Genomic DNA, 16,208 nt, shown 5'->3' with positions numbered 1-16,208 from the left:
TACTACTCCTAGACAATAAACCGATTTAAGCGATTTATTCATCTGTATAATGTTTATTTAATAGCCAAGCTCTTTCTCCATATTTTATTTATTTTTATTAACATATCACATTAATATTAAAAGAAAACTAAAGGTAAAAAGTATTGTAAAAATTAAATTAATAGTTGGTAATTTTTTCAAACAAAATAGAAAATGGTTCAGTATTATTCCAAAAAGTTTAAAAGAAATTTTATTTTTTTTGCTTTGAAATTTGTTGGAATTTATTTCTGGCTTATGAATAAACGTATTTTATCAATGTGGCAAAAGCTTCGAACATTGGAACTAAATATTGTCTATTTCTTTCGTGTCGTGTGATAGAACCTTGCATGAGGATTTTACATTTTATTTTTATAACAAAATGTATTTTCCGGATTGCCCTCTAGCAATATTTTCACGGGCATTTTTTTACAGGGCAGCTATTCAGGCTATTGCAGCATATTTGGAGGCCTTCCAGAAAATTGCGGACTCCGCTACCAGCGCTAGAGGTATGTTAACACTGAACTTTTCTAATATTAGATGTAATATATGACAGACTTTTTGTCATTTGCTACCTATTGTTACTGACAGCTACTTTTTAATAGTTGTTTCAATTTCAACATAGGCAGGCCCGTACATAATTCGTCCAGCTACATTTTAAAATGCTGATTTCAAACCAAGAATTCGTACCAAAATTTTAAATCGTTTTTTAACATGAAAGAGTTTTAAAAAAGTTGTTATAAATTTATAATATATAAAGGATTTTTTGCTAGTAGATGTATCATATTTTAGTCGAGATGATTTTCTTTCCTTAGAGGAAATTTCACAGAAACACATTTAATGGTTTGCATTTTACTGATTAGCATTGATAATTATTATTCCTAATTATTGATTTCCATGACATATCTCAGAAAAGCAGAAGGTTCATATGGCTGATTCTTGATTAAAATCAAAAAGTTTACTACGGTTTTTAGTTGTCGGGTTTCTAGGTTTGTTAGGACTAAGGATGTGTAAAATGGTTTTTTAAAAGTATTTAAATACAAAATGCAAATGCTTTTTTGTAGTAACTATTTAATTTCTTACATTTACATAAGTAGGTATAAAATATTTATTAAGGAAACCCTGCAGGCATTTGCTCATTTTTTAAATATTGGAGTTTTTCTAGACTAATAATGCTGTTGCACTCTATAACCAGCTGCGAAGATTAAGTATGATTCATATTTTTCTGTTTGAAGTGATTGAGGTATAGTTTTTCTATCTTTATGTTATTGTTTCTTCAGTTCAGTAACAAATAATTCTTCTATATTCTTCCTTATTTACCTTTATCACCCGTTTTAATTGGAAAAAAGACACTGATGCCAAAATAGTCTGTTTAGCATGAAAGATTAGAGCCAAAATAGGGTTGAAAATAATTTTATTAATGTAAAATCAACATCAATCATTTTATATCAAAATATTTACAACCCCATTTTGTTTCTGATTTTGACACATTGTGATAAGAGAAAGAAATGGAATGCATCTAATATGTGCAGTTATTCGAATAATCTTCTAAGAATTTTGGATTATAGGCATTTATTAGCACACCACAATATCTTGTAGTTTTCAGTTTTACGTAGCTGAGGTATATCAATTCGATTTCGATTCGTTTTGCGAACTGTTTTGTCGTAAAGGTACGATGTGTAATGATTTGGCAGGTGCCAAAATTTCACGGACCATGACCGGAAAACAATATCGATTANGCATGTAATTTAAATGAATATTTTCGAAGATATTACAGACTTAATATGCAGGGACATGGCGGTTGCGGCGGTACCGGCCGGTTTGTATTGTCTAATGACAAAAAAAGCTGTGATTGTTGTATATAAAGACATTCTATAGTATATTTACCATCAACATTGCACTCGTGCGAAGCATAAGTACAAATACCATTAAACCAATTCCTTAACCCCTATCCCGGTATGTTTGAAGAAGTTTTACTTCAGTAGCGTGTTGTATAATTACACGTTGTATTTTTGTTTATAGTGTTCCATAACTACAATTTCCTTCTTTTTCTTTTTCATGCAATCTGAAAACACGAAATTTTATACATTTCTTTTTACAAGTACCTACACAAGACCGTTTTAGCCCTTTCGATACTAAGCCTTAAAACACCTTTAGCTGTCTTAAATTACAAAGGCATGCAATATGATCTCATGGAAGTACACATTTTTTTTACAAATATGATTTTAATTTTCATCACGACCGGAAAGCGTGCATCGGTCAAGAAGCTTCTTACCTTTCTTATCGAGGGTAAGTTATTAATCCTCATAAAGGCATGCGGTATAAAATCGAAGAATCCTAGCTATCATCCGTTTTCGGTCCATAAGTATGGTATAACTACACATGATCCCTGTACTTTAAATGTGGAATAATTGATGTTTTACATTAAATAAATTTTGCTAGATTATCTAATAAATCATTCCGGAAACTTTGGTTCATGTCTCGTACATTGATATCACCGAAAAAATTCACTCTCATTGTATTACATCGCTAATGCAATCTTATGACTAATACTATCTATTCGACGTTATGATAGATATACTTGAACAGCGTTTCAGTTCTTGATAAGTATGTCGGCAGTGGTAAATTCGGCCGGTCATTACGACAGGTAGAAGAATTCATTAACCATAAGTCAAAGCGTAATCTCGACCGCTACGCTAAAATCTACCGAAAACTAAGTTTCTACACATTGCTTCAAGTATTTAGTCATGGAAAAGGAACATTAAACTACAATAAAACAAAGATTTAACAAAGAAAGTAGCAGTTTCTTTTAGTAATGCATTTATCGTACGTGTGTATTAACTAGAAACGTGCAAAATGGTTTTTTATATGTATTTAAATACAAAATGGAAATAGATTTTTGATTTGTTATTTCCAATGTAAAATAGAAAATATATTTCCCTTTTGTATTATAAATGCTAAATGCAAAATACGTATTTTCAAAATACCTTTTTTAGTACCGATTTAAGTAATATTCTACATTTATTTAAGTATAAAATATTTTTTAAGAAAACCTTGCAGGCATATGCTCATTTTCAAAATATTGGACTTTTTCTAGACTAATAGTGGTGTTTGCACTATATCACCAGCTGCGAAAATTGAGTACAATTCATAATTTTCTGTTTAAAGTGATTGAGATTGAGTTTATGTATCTTTACTTTACAGTTTTTCACATTAGCAATAAATAATTTTTCTACATACTTCCTTGTTTGCCTTTGTAACCGTTTTAATTGAAAAATAGACACTGATACCAAAATAGTTTGCTTAACGTGAAAGATCAATCAAAATAGGGTTGCAAATAATTTTATTGATGTAAAATCAACATCAATCATTTTATATCAAAATATTTACAACCCCATTTTGTTTCTAATCTTTTACACATTATAATAAGAGAAAGAAATGGAATCCGTAGTTTCTTTAGCTTTGGGTTCCTCTAATAAGTGAAGTTTTTCTAAGAATTTTAGATTATACTTATGCATTTATTAGCACACCACAATTCTTGTATTTTTCGGTTTTACACAGCTGGCTTATATCAATTCGATATTGTTTTGCGGTCTGTTTTGTTGTAATTCATAGAATTTCCTAGTTCCTTGCTAAAGGTATGATAAGTGGTGATTAGGGCAGGTGCTGACATCAATTTGGAACTTCTAAATTCCATGGACTATAACATTGAACCCGGAAAACAATATCGATCCAATATTTTAGATTATCCGTTTCCAAGGAGTTTAGAATTTTTTGGGCTCTCTTCAGATAAAGAATTAGAAGGCATTCATGGAATGTCTGTTTGCCCCCTTAGCTTCTAATATCTTCAATAGCCAATATGAGCAACTTTCATTCATCATTTTATATAAAAGAACTTTTAACGGCAAAAATGTATTTTGCATTTTACAAATAGAAAATACTAGTGTCCGACCGAAGGTTCGGTTTCGGTCGAGTTTCGGCAAAAAAACGAGTTTCGGTTTGGTTTCGGTTTCGGTGGCAAACCTGCCGAAACTACGACCGAAACCGAAACTGCGNTTCCGCCCACTGTCCATGTCCATGTCCGTACAACGCCGCGCTCCAAATATACACCTTTAACAACCTTTTTCGAATTTTTAAATTAACCGTTCGCGAGCATAGATGTGATTTTTTTTTATTAAAGGCGACACGACCCTGCCCTATCCTCTGCCTTATATCCCTACTACTCCTTCCGTCCTGACTTATCTGACTTCCGAGATATCTAAAATCAGCCACTTCTACTTTTTCGTCTCCTATCTTTATATTCGCCCTTTCCCTACTTTTTCTTTCCTTGCAAGCCAGTATTTTAGTTTTACTTTTATTTATTTTCATACAGTACTGATTTGTCAGTACCGCTTCCATTTTATTTAAACATGCGCCCTTAATTGCTAGTTGTGCCGCCCATTGAGAAAAGGCAAAGAGGGAATGACAGTCCCACTGTTTTTCATCTCAGGCCTCACCGAAAACATTATTTAAAAGTACATACGTACATTTTATTATTATTGAAAACAGAAACAGGAGTTAAGAGGGGTAGAGATAGACATAGATTAGGTTACTGTTCACAAATAGTTAAGGATGTGAGATATTGTAGTTTTAGGGAAATACGAATATTAGCTTATGATAGGATATAGTGGAGATGCGTGTCCAATCAGTCTTGGGACTGATCCCTTATGATGATGATGATCTGCAAAATACTTTAGTGTCTTTTGTATAATTATTAATAAAATAATTATTAAAACACTATTGAAACAATTAACCAAAATTTATACGTGCCAACAACAATTAAACAACAAAACAAACAGATGGTAAAAATAAAACACACAAAGAAATAACAACAATAATAATAATAACAGTAACAATTTACACAGGAAAAAAGACTTACTAGACTGTCGAATGTAAAGAGCACAGATGAATTGAAATTAAAAGGGATGTTAGGAGTATTTATAGTAGGAAAATGTTAGTAAAAAGAGATAGAATACTCAAGATAGACAAAGACTGGCAATAGGGGTTGAAGACACGGCTTACAGAAATACGTAGAATTGAAGAGGTTGAACAGTGTAGAATTTGAGGTAAGGTAATTAAGGGAAAAGCCAGCTATTAGTAAGAGGTGCATGCAGAAACGGTTAAAGTTAGATTTCTAGGTAAAGGTGATTAGGGACAATAGAACAGAAATATAAAGAAAACAAAGACATGCAAAAGATTAGAAGTCAAGATCTACATTGAAGACACATTAAGCATTATAACAGAAATAAATTTAGAAGAAATATATGTACAAAATATTTACACAAAAAAACAATACGAGTTCTTTTCGCCGATATGGGATGTTCTAGTTTTAAGGAAATGCAAAGATTAACTTAAGATGAGGAGAAGTGGACGTGCGTGTCCAATAAGTCTTAGGACGACCTCATGATGATGATAATGTCAATATTAGAAACTAGCAAAGAGGAGTTGGAATTAGCCATAAATAAAACGGAAGCGGTACTGACTAAACAGCATAGTATGAACTTAACTAAAACAAAAATGCTGAAATGCAAAGGAAGAAAGGGTAGAGAAAGACCGAATATATTATAAAGATAGGAGACAAAGAATTAGAAGAAGTGGCTGATTTTAGGTATCTAGAAAGTCAGATAAGTCATAACGGAAGGTGTAGTAAGGTCGAGTTGCCTTCAATAAAAAGAAGTCACTTCTTTGCTCGCGAACGGTTAATTTGGAAATTCGAAAAAAGCCGTTAAAGGTGCGTGTCTGGCGTACGGCGCTGAACGGCTGCGAAACGTGGACGGTGGGCGCTGTGGAAAATAAAAGCTTGTAGTGTTACCATTTTGCGTACCTACTGATTTGATTTTTATAATAGTTCTTTGCTACGAATTTCCTCAAACTTCAAAAATTTTTATATTAACTGAAAATTGAATCTTTTGACGCGTTAAGAGAAAAATATTTTGCAGGGACAGAAAATGCAAACGCGAAACAACTGTCACTATAATCGAAAATGTTGTACTAGGGTACGTGGTAGGAACTCCGACTAGTGACCAAAGATCTTTAACACTTCATAAACTTCTGCTACAGAAAGACGTTTATGTTTTGAGTCTAGAAATAGTTAGTTTTCAAACTGGTAAGCCTGGGGCTCGTTGATGGTTTTATTTCGTGACAATAAGGAAACTGGCACCGATCGGGTCACAGTTTCCTTTTCTGTTAGTCTTTTTTTTTGTTGTTTACAACTTGTGTGCGTGTTAGACATCCTTATAAAATTAAAACTTCCTTTAGAGTAAAAACTATATTAACACTATACATATATGAAACATTTTGACATTTAATAGTGGTTAATGTTAAATATTAATGTGAAAATTCGTTTTCAATTTTTTGCCCAATATAAACAACCTCAGGTTAATGAGGGAAAATTTGTTTGTGTTATCACACCCTCGCCGGGAATCGAACCCGGGATCTTTGGCTATGAGCAGAGCACTGGGGAGTAGTCAAAGGTCCCGTGTTCGATTCCCGGCCAGGGTGTGACAACAGCTACAATTTTTGATAAATGTCTAGATGATGGCCCCACCCCCCGAAGTGGGTGGGGGTGGGTGGAATCGAAAGAGGAGGTCTCCCCCACCACTGTACCATAAAATGTTCGTGGCGGTCTTACCCCCATAAAAAGTTATGGGGGTTAGATGGGTGTGGGGGTAGGGGGATCGAAAGAGGGTAGGGGGGATCGAAAGAGGGTGGACACTTGAGTAAAACCCCATAAAGAATTGCGGCGGTCTCACCCCATAAAAAGTTATGGGGGAAAGTTGATTATTTTGACAATTTTCATACACTATAATTCAAATAAAATTCAATAAAAAAAATATTTTCAAGCGGGTGGAGGTGGGGGATCGAAAGAGGGTGGTCACCTGAGTAAAACCCCATAAAAAATTTGCGGCGGTCTCACCCCCATAAAAAGTTATGGGGGTTGAAAGTTTATTATTTTGACAATTTTCTTACACTATAATTCAAATAAAATAATTATTTTCAAGCGGGTGGAGGTTGGGGATTGAAAGAGGATGGTCACTTAAACAGAACCCGATAACCTAACCTAACCTAACCTATTGATAAAGATATTTAAATAATGTTTTATATAACTTTCTCAATATTTGAACCCCCATAACTTTTATGGGGGTGAGACCGCCACGAACTTTTTATGGTACAGTGGTGGGGGAGACCTCCTCTTTCGATCCCCCCACCTCCACCCCCTTCGGTGTGAGGGCCTTTACCCAATTTTTTTCTCATTAACCTCAGGTAGATTATAGTGGGTAAAAAAAATTGAAAATTAATTTTTACATTAATATTCAAAAACTATATTTTTATCTTGCCCGCTGACATATCGTTTGTTCGTTGTATAATTAGAAAGAAATAATCTATTGCCGGCTACAATGTATATAGAGGTAGTATAAATAGACAATTTAACTGAGATATAGAAGAGATGGCAGTGAACGGGTTAAATATGGCGCGATTTTCCGAACACACATGCAACTTTTGATGTATCGATTAAAAAGAGAAGCAGATTGTAAAAATAAACTGAAGGTTTTCGACCTTCTCTAGTTTACACCAGAATTAAACTACTTTCGTTATAACTATAGAACAGTTGACGTTGCAACATCAAACATCTACCAAAGAAAAAACGTGTAGATAAACATTTGCTTTTTTGCTTTTCGGAAAATTTAGCAGAACATTTTATATAGACACAGCATTTACATTTTTATAAAAATCGTTTGGGATTCCGAAAATATTAGACTCTGTAGGGTTTCAACCTGCCCTTAATAAGTTCCGCATCATTCCTGCTTCGTAAGATGTATATTAGCAGTGCAAAGTGCAACCAGGAACTTATTCTACTGTCCTCTCCACTGCTAAACATTGATTGACCCAAATAGTAGCAGAATTCGCAGACTTTCCCCGAATCGGTTATTCACCCCAAAACGTAAACATGTCTAATAAAAGATCTCGCCTTTTGGCTAGATAATAACAATCATGTCTAAAACGTTGATTTATTGATATGTAAATCCATTATTGATGTTACTTTTCTTTGTGGAAATTTATATAGTCATTAAGAAGGTTTCTGACAGTTTTAGGTTGCAATCAAAGTATTCTAGACTATATTCATTCGTTGTACAAAAAAAAAACTTTTGGGTGTTTCATTCCCACCAGTCACTAATGCTAGTGGGTGGGCAGTTCCTTCGGACTGCGTCGGAAGGTAGGGCGGAAGGCCCTCTTCATCCTCCTTTCAGGAATCGTGGGAATGGGTGGGTGGTGGTTCGGGTGAGAAAGATGAGACGGACGAAAATGAAGACAGAAGAGAGTGAAAGACTATTTGTGGAATATTACTGTCCCAGCATTTGCCTAAATGATCCAAAGAAACAACAGAAAAACTTGGACCAAGGCAGATGGACCCGAAACTGAACCGGCGTCCTCCCGAATGCTAAGCAATGGACTCAACCTCAAGGCCATGTCGCTCAATGTACATTTTTTTTTGTTCGAGGGGGGAAATCTTCAAAAGACACCCCCCGAACGGGGCTAGTGTCGGATTCGCCGAAGCGCCTACCGACTTAAACCCCTTCTCGAGTAGGGAGATCAACCAGAATGTTGTACATCCCAAGGGAAGGTTCGAGTACTTTAACATTCTTTTTTTGTTTAAACTATTCTCGAGGAGGTGAAATCTTCAAAAGACACCCCCTGAAGGGAGGTAGTGTCGGATTTTTAAAAAAGAAAACCCCTCTTCGAGCGCGGAGAAATAAACTCTGAGGGTTGCTCATCCCCGGGAAGAAAATGGAAGATTGGGATTGGAAAGAAGATTGATATGGAAAAACGGTTAAATTTGAGTGGGGGAGAGGGGAGTGTGGGGAGAGAAACCCCGTCGAAATAGGTGGTCGACCTCTGAAGTTATGGGTAGACACTCGCGCTAAAAAGCGAAGAGTACTTTAACAGAACTAACCGCTTTTATATATTAATGAAGTATTGTGGTGGGGTGATCATAGTTTGAGTCAACCAATAGAAATGGGGAATTGTTTTTGGTGGGCGGGGAAATCGGTAGTGGGGGAGTCTTGTAGTATATAAGTAAGAAGTCGACATAACAACATTACTTAGCATTCCTGAAGGCACCGATTCGTGTCTACCCGCCCTGTTATAATATTCGAAATATAATATTCGAAATATAATATTCCACTTCTTTTATATCGCATGTTTCTCTCTCGAACCACTACCTATCCTTTCCTACAATCCCTCTAAACTGGTTAGGTATGAAAAGCCCAAATGTTTTTTTAAGTAACCACAGGGAATTATAGACGCGATTTTTGATTTTAAAACCTAGTTGGATGGATAATAATGAACCTACTTCACCCTTATTAGGTATTAAAATTTGCAAGTATTCAGATTTATCTTCGTGGAAATTTCATCGCATTTTCTTTTGTGGGAGAGAATAGAATTCTTCGACGATTTTGATTTTAATGTTATCTTGTTTCTGAATCTGTATTCGTACAGTCATAAACGAAATCCGAATGCAAATAATGCAGACAATTTATGGGCCTTTAACCCCTGCTACACATAATTAGTAGAGCACGTAGGCGAACAATGGGTTTTGTGACCAATGAATCACGAAACCGACATTGTTTGTGTTTTAATTGTTTTCTATTAAAACTTAATCACGTAATCTGCCCCAATAAACTAATTTTAAAATTGAGAAATTTTCATAAATGCATACTTATGGAATAATAAAGGAAAAGGTGAAATTATTTAAAAATCTATTGACTGCTGAATATTGTGGCATACGAGGGTCTCCCCGACTAGAATTTTGAGGGGGTGCAGGTAGGGTCCCTAAGTAGGTGGCCACACTAGGTCTTGTGGGTCCTATGAGGTTGCCCCCTAGGGCAAGGAAGGGGCATATAACGCCTTGTCGCATTTGCGAATCATCAGGAATGCCGCAAGGAAAAATTCTTGCTAGCCCATTAAAAATTTTTGGAAAAATGAACTTTATTATTAATGAAAAAAAAAATACAATATGTACATATCTCACTTATTTGTAAAATTTGTTTGCTCTTAAGTAAGATTGTGTTATTGAGATGTTCTGTAGTCAATAATACTTTAAATTGCAATCGTTTTACTGTTGTTCGACCTGACGCGTCTGGCTTCAGTTGTCTTATAATAACAATATCAGGAAGTAGTACACTTGTTGTTTCGTTGCAAATGTAAAATGTTTCATTGAAACGACGACATAATTGGGCAAGGGGGTTTATAAAATTATCTTTTTCATTTTACCGAAAGTATTTTCAAACGTATTTGCCTCATCGAGCCCCCACAAGGTAGATTTAACTGTAAGTATATACATGTGATAGGTTTGCCTCTTAAGACCCATATGAAAAACCCATAAGGTAATCCTCAATTTTAATACCACTTGTTTTGGTGGGATTTTCATGAGGAATCTACGGGAAAATCCCTATATCGACATGCACATCATTGACCAAATGAGGCACACTAGAATTCTAGTCGAGTCCGTCCGGGAAATTCCAAAATCTTATTCATCACCAGTCCTAAGACTGGTTGGACACGCTCCTCCACTTTTCGTAACTTGAAATAATCGTCACATTAGAAGTAAATTTGATCAAAATATCCGGGTTTTAAATTCAAAAATCGAGGGTTGTCGAACTCCATATCCTGGAGTAGTAATTCTACAGATAGCAGCCCTATTAAATTGTAATTGTAAAATTAACGACCTGAAATATATTGTTGTTCTATAATAGTTTATATTCCGCACAGATTTAGCTGCACCCTTGCATTATAGCTGAAAGACCTCACGAAAATCCATAAAACCACAGCAGCTTTACATTATATAAAATTGAATGCACATCCTAATAACCAACGACGTTGCCTACAACAGGATGTCCGAGTTATAAAGTTTATGAGTAATTATGTCACTTAATAACAATTAAATTGTACTAACTGTTATAGTACATCTAACAAGGGAAATCTTCTAATCGTGAGTTACAAATTAAGTCATCAGTTGCCCTAAAAACATTTTATTTTTTTAAGTGTAAAGTTTCTATTTTCAAGTTTTTTTTCTTGGCAGAAAACTACAAATAAAACCTATAAATGTGTGTGAAAAAGCATTTAATTACTGGTAAAGATTATTTCGGCTAAGGAAAATAGGCTGTGTTTCCTCTATTTGTATATTTTTGAAGATAGAATTGGTTTACATTTACTTACTGGGTGATTTACGATGTTTTAATTAAATGAAAAGCTAATTTTATTATCTAACTAACTTAAACAGAATTTGATAGTATTTTAACCAGATAGAATTATCCACCATTTTTGTTGAACTTCTTAGAATTTTCTTAGGTCCGTTGAATTTTAAAAATTTCTTAAAAAACTGACAGTAAATTAACTTTTTTTTCCAAATTATTGGCCCTCGTTTGAAACATCGTGAGAGGCTTCATTTTAATGTAACCTACGACTTTGTCATCTGCGAAATGGGTCGTTGTCAATCTCAAAAACGGAAAACAATATAGTAATAAAAAATTATAAAGGAATACTCACCCCTAATTACCACAAATAATTTTATATGAGCGGACACGTGTTTCGCCCACTTCATACATTAGGGGTGAGTATTCCTTTTAATTTTTAATTAATATTTACCACAGTCTCCTCTTTCTATTTTGAATATAGTAATACATAAAAACGTTGCAATTAATCGTTTGCTTTTTACTATAATCGTATAAAATAGTTGGATATGAAATATAAAAAAGTTGGCCTCCACCCTCAATATGCCAAATTAACGAAAGTATATGAAAAATTAGGAACAGCAAGTTGATATTCGTACAATTTACAAAAGAATATTATTATCACAGTGAAATGGTCTTACTGGTCTACAATTTTTATGGGTAGTTTTTGCAGACTTACCCCTTAAACATGTCAATTTCACGATAACCCTTGCAAGAGACGGTAACATTAAAATTAAGTCACTTATGGGAATTTTCAAATGAATAAACTGATGCTGTCTTGATTCTGGTCTAAAGGCCGTCGTCGGTTGGAGTTGCTTCCCAACGTTTCGCTAGTACGAGTGACGAGTTCTCCAGAGGTTCTAGTTAGAGACAATATTAGACGCAGAAACAGGAGCAATGAGAGGCAGAAGAAAGTCTAGATTAAATTTCAAAACTTCATTACTCTGGCTTTATTTGAACTAGAAACATTTTTTGTTTTAAAGCAAAAAAAAAATATATGAACAGTGGGCCTTGCGGAAAAGAAAAGATTAAAAGCGTTCGAAATTTGGCGTTACAGGCGAATGAAGAGGATAACGTGAGTAGAGAAGGTTAGAAATGAGGAGATATTAGAAAGAATAGGAGAACAGAGGACTCTATGGAAGTCAATAAGAAATAGGCGAGATAGGTTACTAGGACCCCTTCTCAGGCATGAAGGTCTAGTTAGAGACATATTAGAGGCAGAAACGGGAGTTCGGAGGGTGTTAAACAACAGCTTTTTGCTTTATTGAGGGGTCGGTAAGAACTCGTGGCGGCAGGGTGTCGATATTGTCACCTTCTAAGAAAAGGCAACATCTGGGAGTAGTTTAAAATCTAACTAGGGTGACAAGCGTAACAAAATAAGTTTTTAAAGACAGTTCCTGTTGAGAGGTCACATCGAACACATTGTATAAGTTAGCCATTAGTTTTCAGTAGTTAAGAGAGTTAAATTGTAATTGTTAAAGTGTAAATAATAAACTAATTTAAAGCAGTTCACAGTTTTAGTCAATCAATTTTAAGATATATTTCAATCAAACATACGAGACAAAGCCAGCAGTGCTTAAGTTAAAAGCACCACTATTTAGCATATTTTTTTTGCTAAACATACAACAGAGGGGTAGAGGTAGATTAGATTATTATTCGCAAATAGTTAAAGGTGTGTGTGTAGTCGTGAGATAAAAAATTATCCGGAGACCACTCGGAAGTTGCGTTTCCGAACTCCCGTTCTACTAGAATGTTATTAAAATTAAACTAGTAGCGAATTTGAGTTGATGTGTTTAATGAGCAGGTTTCTTACATACTAACTAACAATATTAAATTTACTTACAACTAGAGCACAGCTAACAAAAAGGGTGGAGTCTAATTGAAACATATATTGGTGGTGGATAAATAAAGGAATTTCCTGAATGTTGACATATACGAGAGGGTTTTGAGTTCAACCAGATATAGAGAAGTTCTCGAAACAGGTATGAAAGAGCTAACAATGAGCCAGGTATTAGTGACGGAAAAACCTTATTTATGCTACCAGGAATTATTGAATTCATCACGTACATTTTGTCTGTATGACTAGGGTTGCCATCCGTCTGGGTTTCCCCGGATTTGTCCTAGTTTAGAGGGCATCCGGGGAGCGTCCGGGAGGGGCTTCATTTGTAGTCATGGTTTAACAATTTAAAGTCTTGGGCCGCCCGCCACACACGTAAAAGAAATCTAACTGATTATTAAAACAATTTGTAACAAACTGTAATAAGAGTCATAAGAATACAGACCACTTCGAATTATTTTATAAGATTCTGTTTTGTTAGGTACATTGAAAATGATGATAAAGAATGACTAAATTTAATTTTAATTGTGTTATTGAGATGTTCTGTAGTCAATAATACTTTAAATTGCAATCGTTTTACTGTTGTTCTACCTGACGCGTCTGGCTTCAGTTGTCTTATAATAACAATATCAGGAAGTAGTACACTTGTTGTTTCGTTGCAAATGTAAAATGTTTCATTGAAACGACGACATAATTGGGCAAGGGGGTTTATAAAATTATCTTTTTCATTTTACCGAAAGTATTTTCAAACGTATTTGCCTCATCGAGCCCCCACAAGGTAGATTTAACTGTAAGTATATACATGTGATAGGTTTGCCTCTTAAGACCCATATGAAAAACCCATAAGGTAATCCTCAATTTTAATACCACTTGTTTTGGTGGGATTTTCATGAGGAATCTACGGGAAAATCCCTATATCGACATGCACATCATTGACCAAATGAGGCACACTAGAATTCTAGTCGAGTCCGTCCGGGAAATTCCAAAATCTTATTCATCACCAGTCCTAAGACTGGTTGGACACGCTCCTCCACTTTTCGTAACTTGAAATAATCGTCACATTAGAAGTAAATTTGATCAAAATATCCGGGTTTTAAATTCAAAAATCGAGGGTTGTCGAACTCCATATCCTGGAGTAGTAATTCTACAGATAGCAGCCCTATTAAATTGTAATTGTAAAATTAACGACCTGAAATATATTGTTGTTCTATAATAGTTTATATTCCGCACAGATTTAGCTGCACCCTTGCATTATAGCTGAAAGACCTCACGAAAATCCATAAAACCACAGCAGCTTTACATTATATAAAATTGAATGCACATCCTAATAACCAACGACGTTGCCTACAACAGGATGTCCGAGTTATAAAGTTTATGAGTAATTATGTCACTTAATAACAATTAAATTGTACTAACTGTTATAGTACATCTAACAAGGGAAATCTTCTAATCGTGAGTTACAAATTAAGTCATCAGTTGCCCTAAAAACATTTTATTTTTTTAAGTGTAAAGTTTCTATTTTCAAGTTTTTTTTCTTGGCAGAAAACTACAAATAAAACCTATAAATGTGTGTGAAAAAGCATTTAATTACTGGTAAAGATTATTTCGGCTAAGGAAAATAGGCTGTGTTTCCTCTATTTGTATATTTTTGAAGATAGAATTGGTTTACATTTACTTACTGGGTGATTTACGATGTTTTAATTAAATGAAAAGCTAATTTTATTATCTAACTAACTTAAACAGAATTTGATAGTATTTTAACCAGATAGAATTATCCACCATTTTTGTTGAACTTCTTAGAATTTTCTTAGGTCCGTTGAATTTTAAAAATTTCTTAAAAAACTGACAGTAAATTAACTTTTTTTTCCAAATTATTGGCCCTCGTTTGAAACATCGTGAGAGGCTTCATTTTAATGTAACCTACGACTTTGTCATCTGCGAAATGGGTCGTTGTCAATCTCAAAAACGGAAAACAATATAGTAATAAAAAATTATAAAGGAATACTCACCCCTAATTACCACAAATAATTTTATATGAGCGGACACGTGTTTCGCCCACTTCATACATTAGGGGTGAGTATTCCTTTTAATTTTTAATTAATATTTACCACAGTCTCCTCTTTCTATTTTGAATATAGTAATACATAAAAACGTTGCAATTAATCGTTTGCTTTTTACTATAATCGTATAAAATAGTTGGATATGAAATATAAAAAAGTTGGCCTCCACCCTCAATATGCCAAATTAACGAAAGTATATGAAAAATTAGGAACAGCAAGTTGATATTCGTACAATTTACAAAAGAATATTATTATCACAGTGAAATAGTCTTACTGGTCTACAATTTTTATGGGTAGTTTTTGCAGACTTACCCCTTAAACATGTCAATTTCACGATAACCCTTGCAAGAGACGGTAACATTAAAATTAAGTCACTTATGGGAATTTTCAAATGAATAAACTGATGCTGTCTTGATTCTGGTCTAAAGGCCGTCGTCGGTTGGAGTTGCTTCCCAACGTTTCGCTAGTACGAGTGACGAGTTCTCCAGAGGTTCTAGTTAGAGACAATATTAGACGCAGAAACAGGAGCAATGAGAGGCAGAAGAAAGTCTAGATTAAATTTCAAAACTTCATTACTCTGGCTTTATTTGAACTAGAAACATTTTTTGTTTTAAAGCAAAAAAAAAATATATGAACAGTGGGCCTTGCGGAAAAGAAAAGATTAAAAGCGTTCGAAATTTGGCGTTACAGGCGAATGAAGAGGATAACGTGAGTAGAGAAGGTTAGAAATGAGGAGATATTAGAAAGAATAGGAGAACAGAGGACTCTATGGAAGTCAATAAGAAATAGGCGAGATAGGTTACTAGGACCCCTTCTCAGGCATGAAGGTCTAGTTAGAGACATATTAGAGGCAGAAACGGGAGTTCGGAGGGTGTTAAACAACAGCTTTTTGCTTTATTGAGGGGTCGGTAAGAACTCGTGGCGGCAGGGTGTCGATATTGTCACCTTCTAAGAAAAGGCAACATCTGGGAGTAGTTTAAAATCAAACTAGGGTGACAAGCGTAACAAAATAAGTTTTTAAAGACA

The 16,208-nt window shown here is 34.5% G+C and overlaps 1 protein-coding gene across 1 annotated transcript in view; it reads left to right on the top strand.

The window, feature by feature from the left end:
- LOC108738129 overlaps positions 1-16,208 on the top strand; it is a 75,117-nt gene that overhangs the window by 44,353 nt on the left and 14,556 nt on the right. Inside the window, exon 3 of the mRNA XM_025977622.1 lies at positions 451-524. Within this exon, the coding sequence (XP_025833407.1) occupies positions 451-524 (74 nt within the window). The remainder of the gene's footprint in view (positions 1-450; positions 525-16,208) is intronic.

This window comes from Agrilus planipennis, unplaced genomic scaffold (genome assembly GCF_000699045.2).
Source record: "Agrilus planipennis isolate EAB-ADULT unplaced genomic scaffold, Apla_2.0 scaffold25, whole genome shotgun sequence".
NCBI lineage: Eukaryota > Metazoa > Arthropoda > Insecta > Coleoptera > Buprestidae > Agrilus > Agrilus planipennis.
This window is presented reverse-complemented; position numbering and strand designations above follow the sequence as displayed.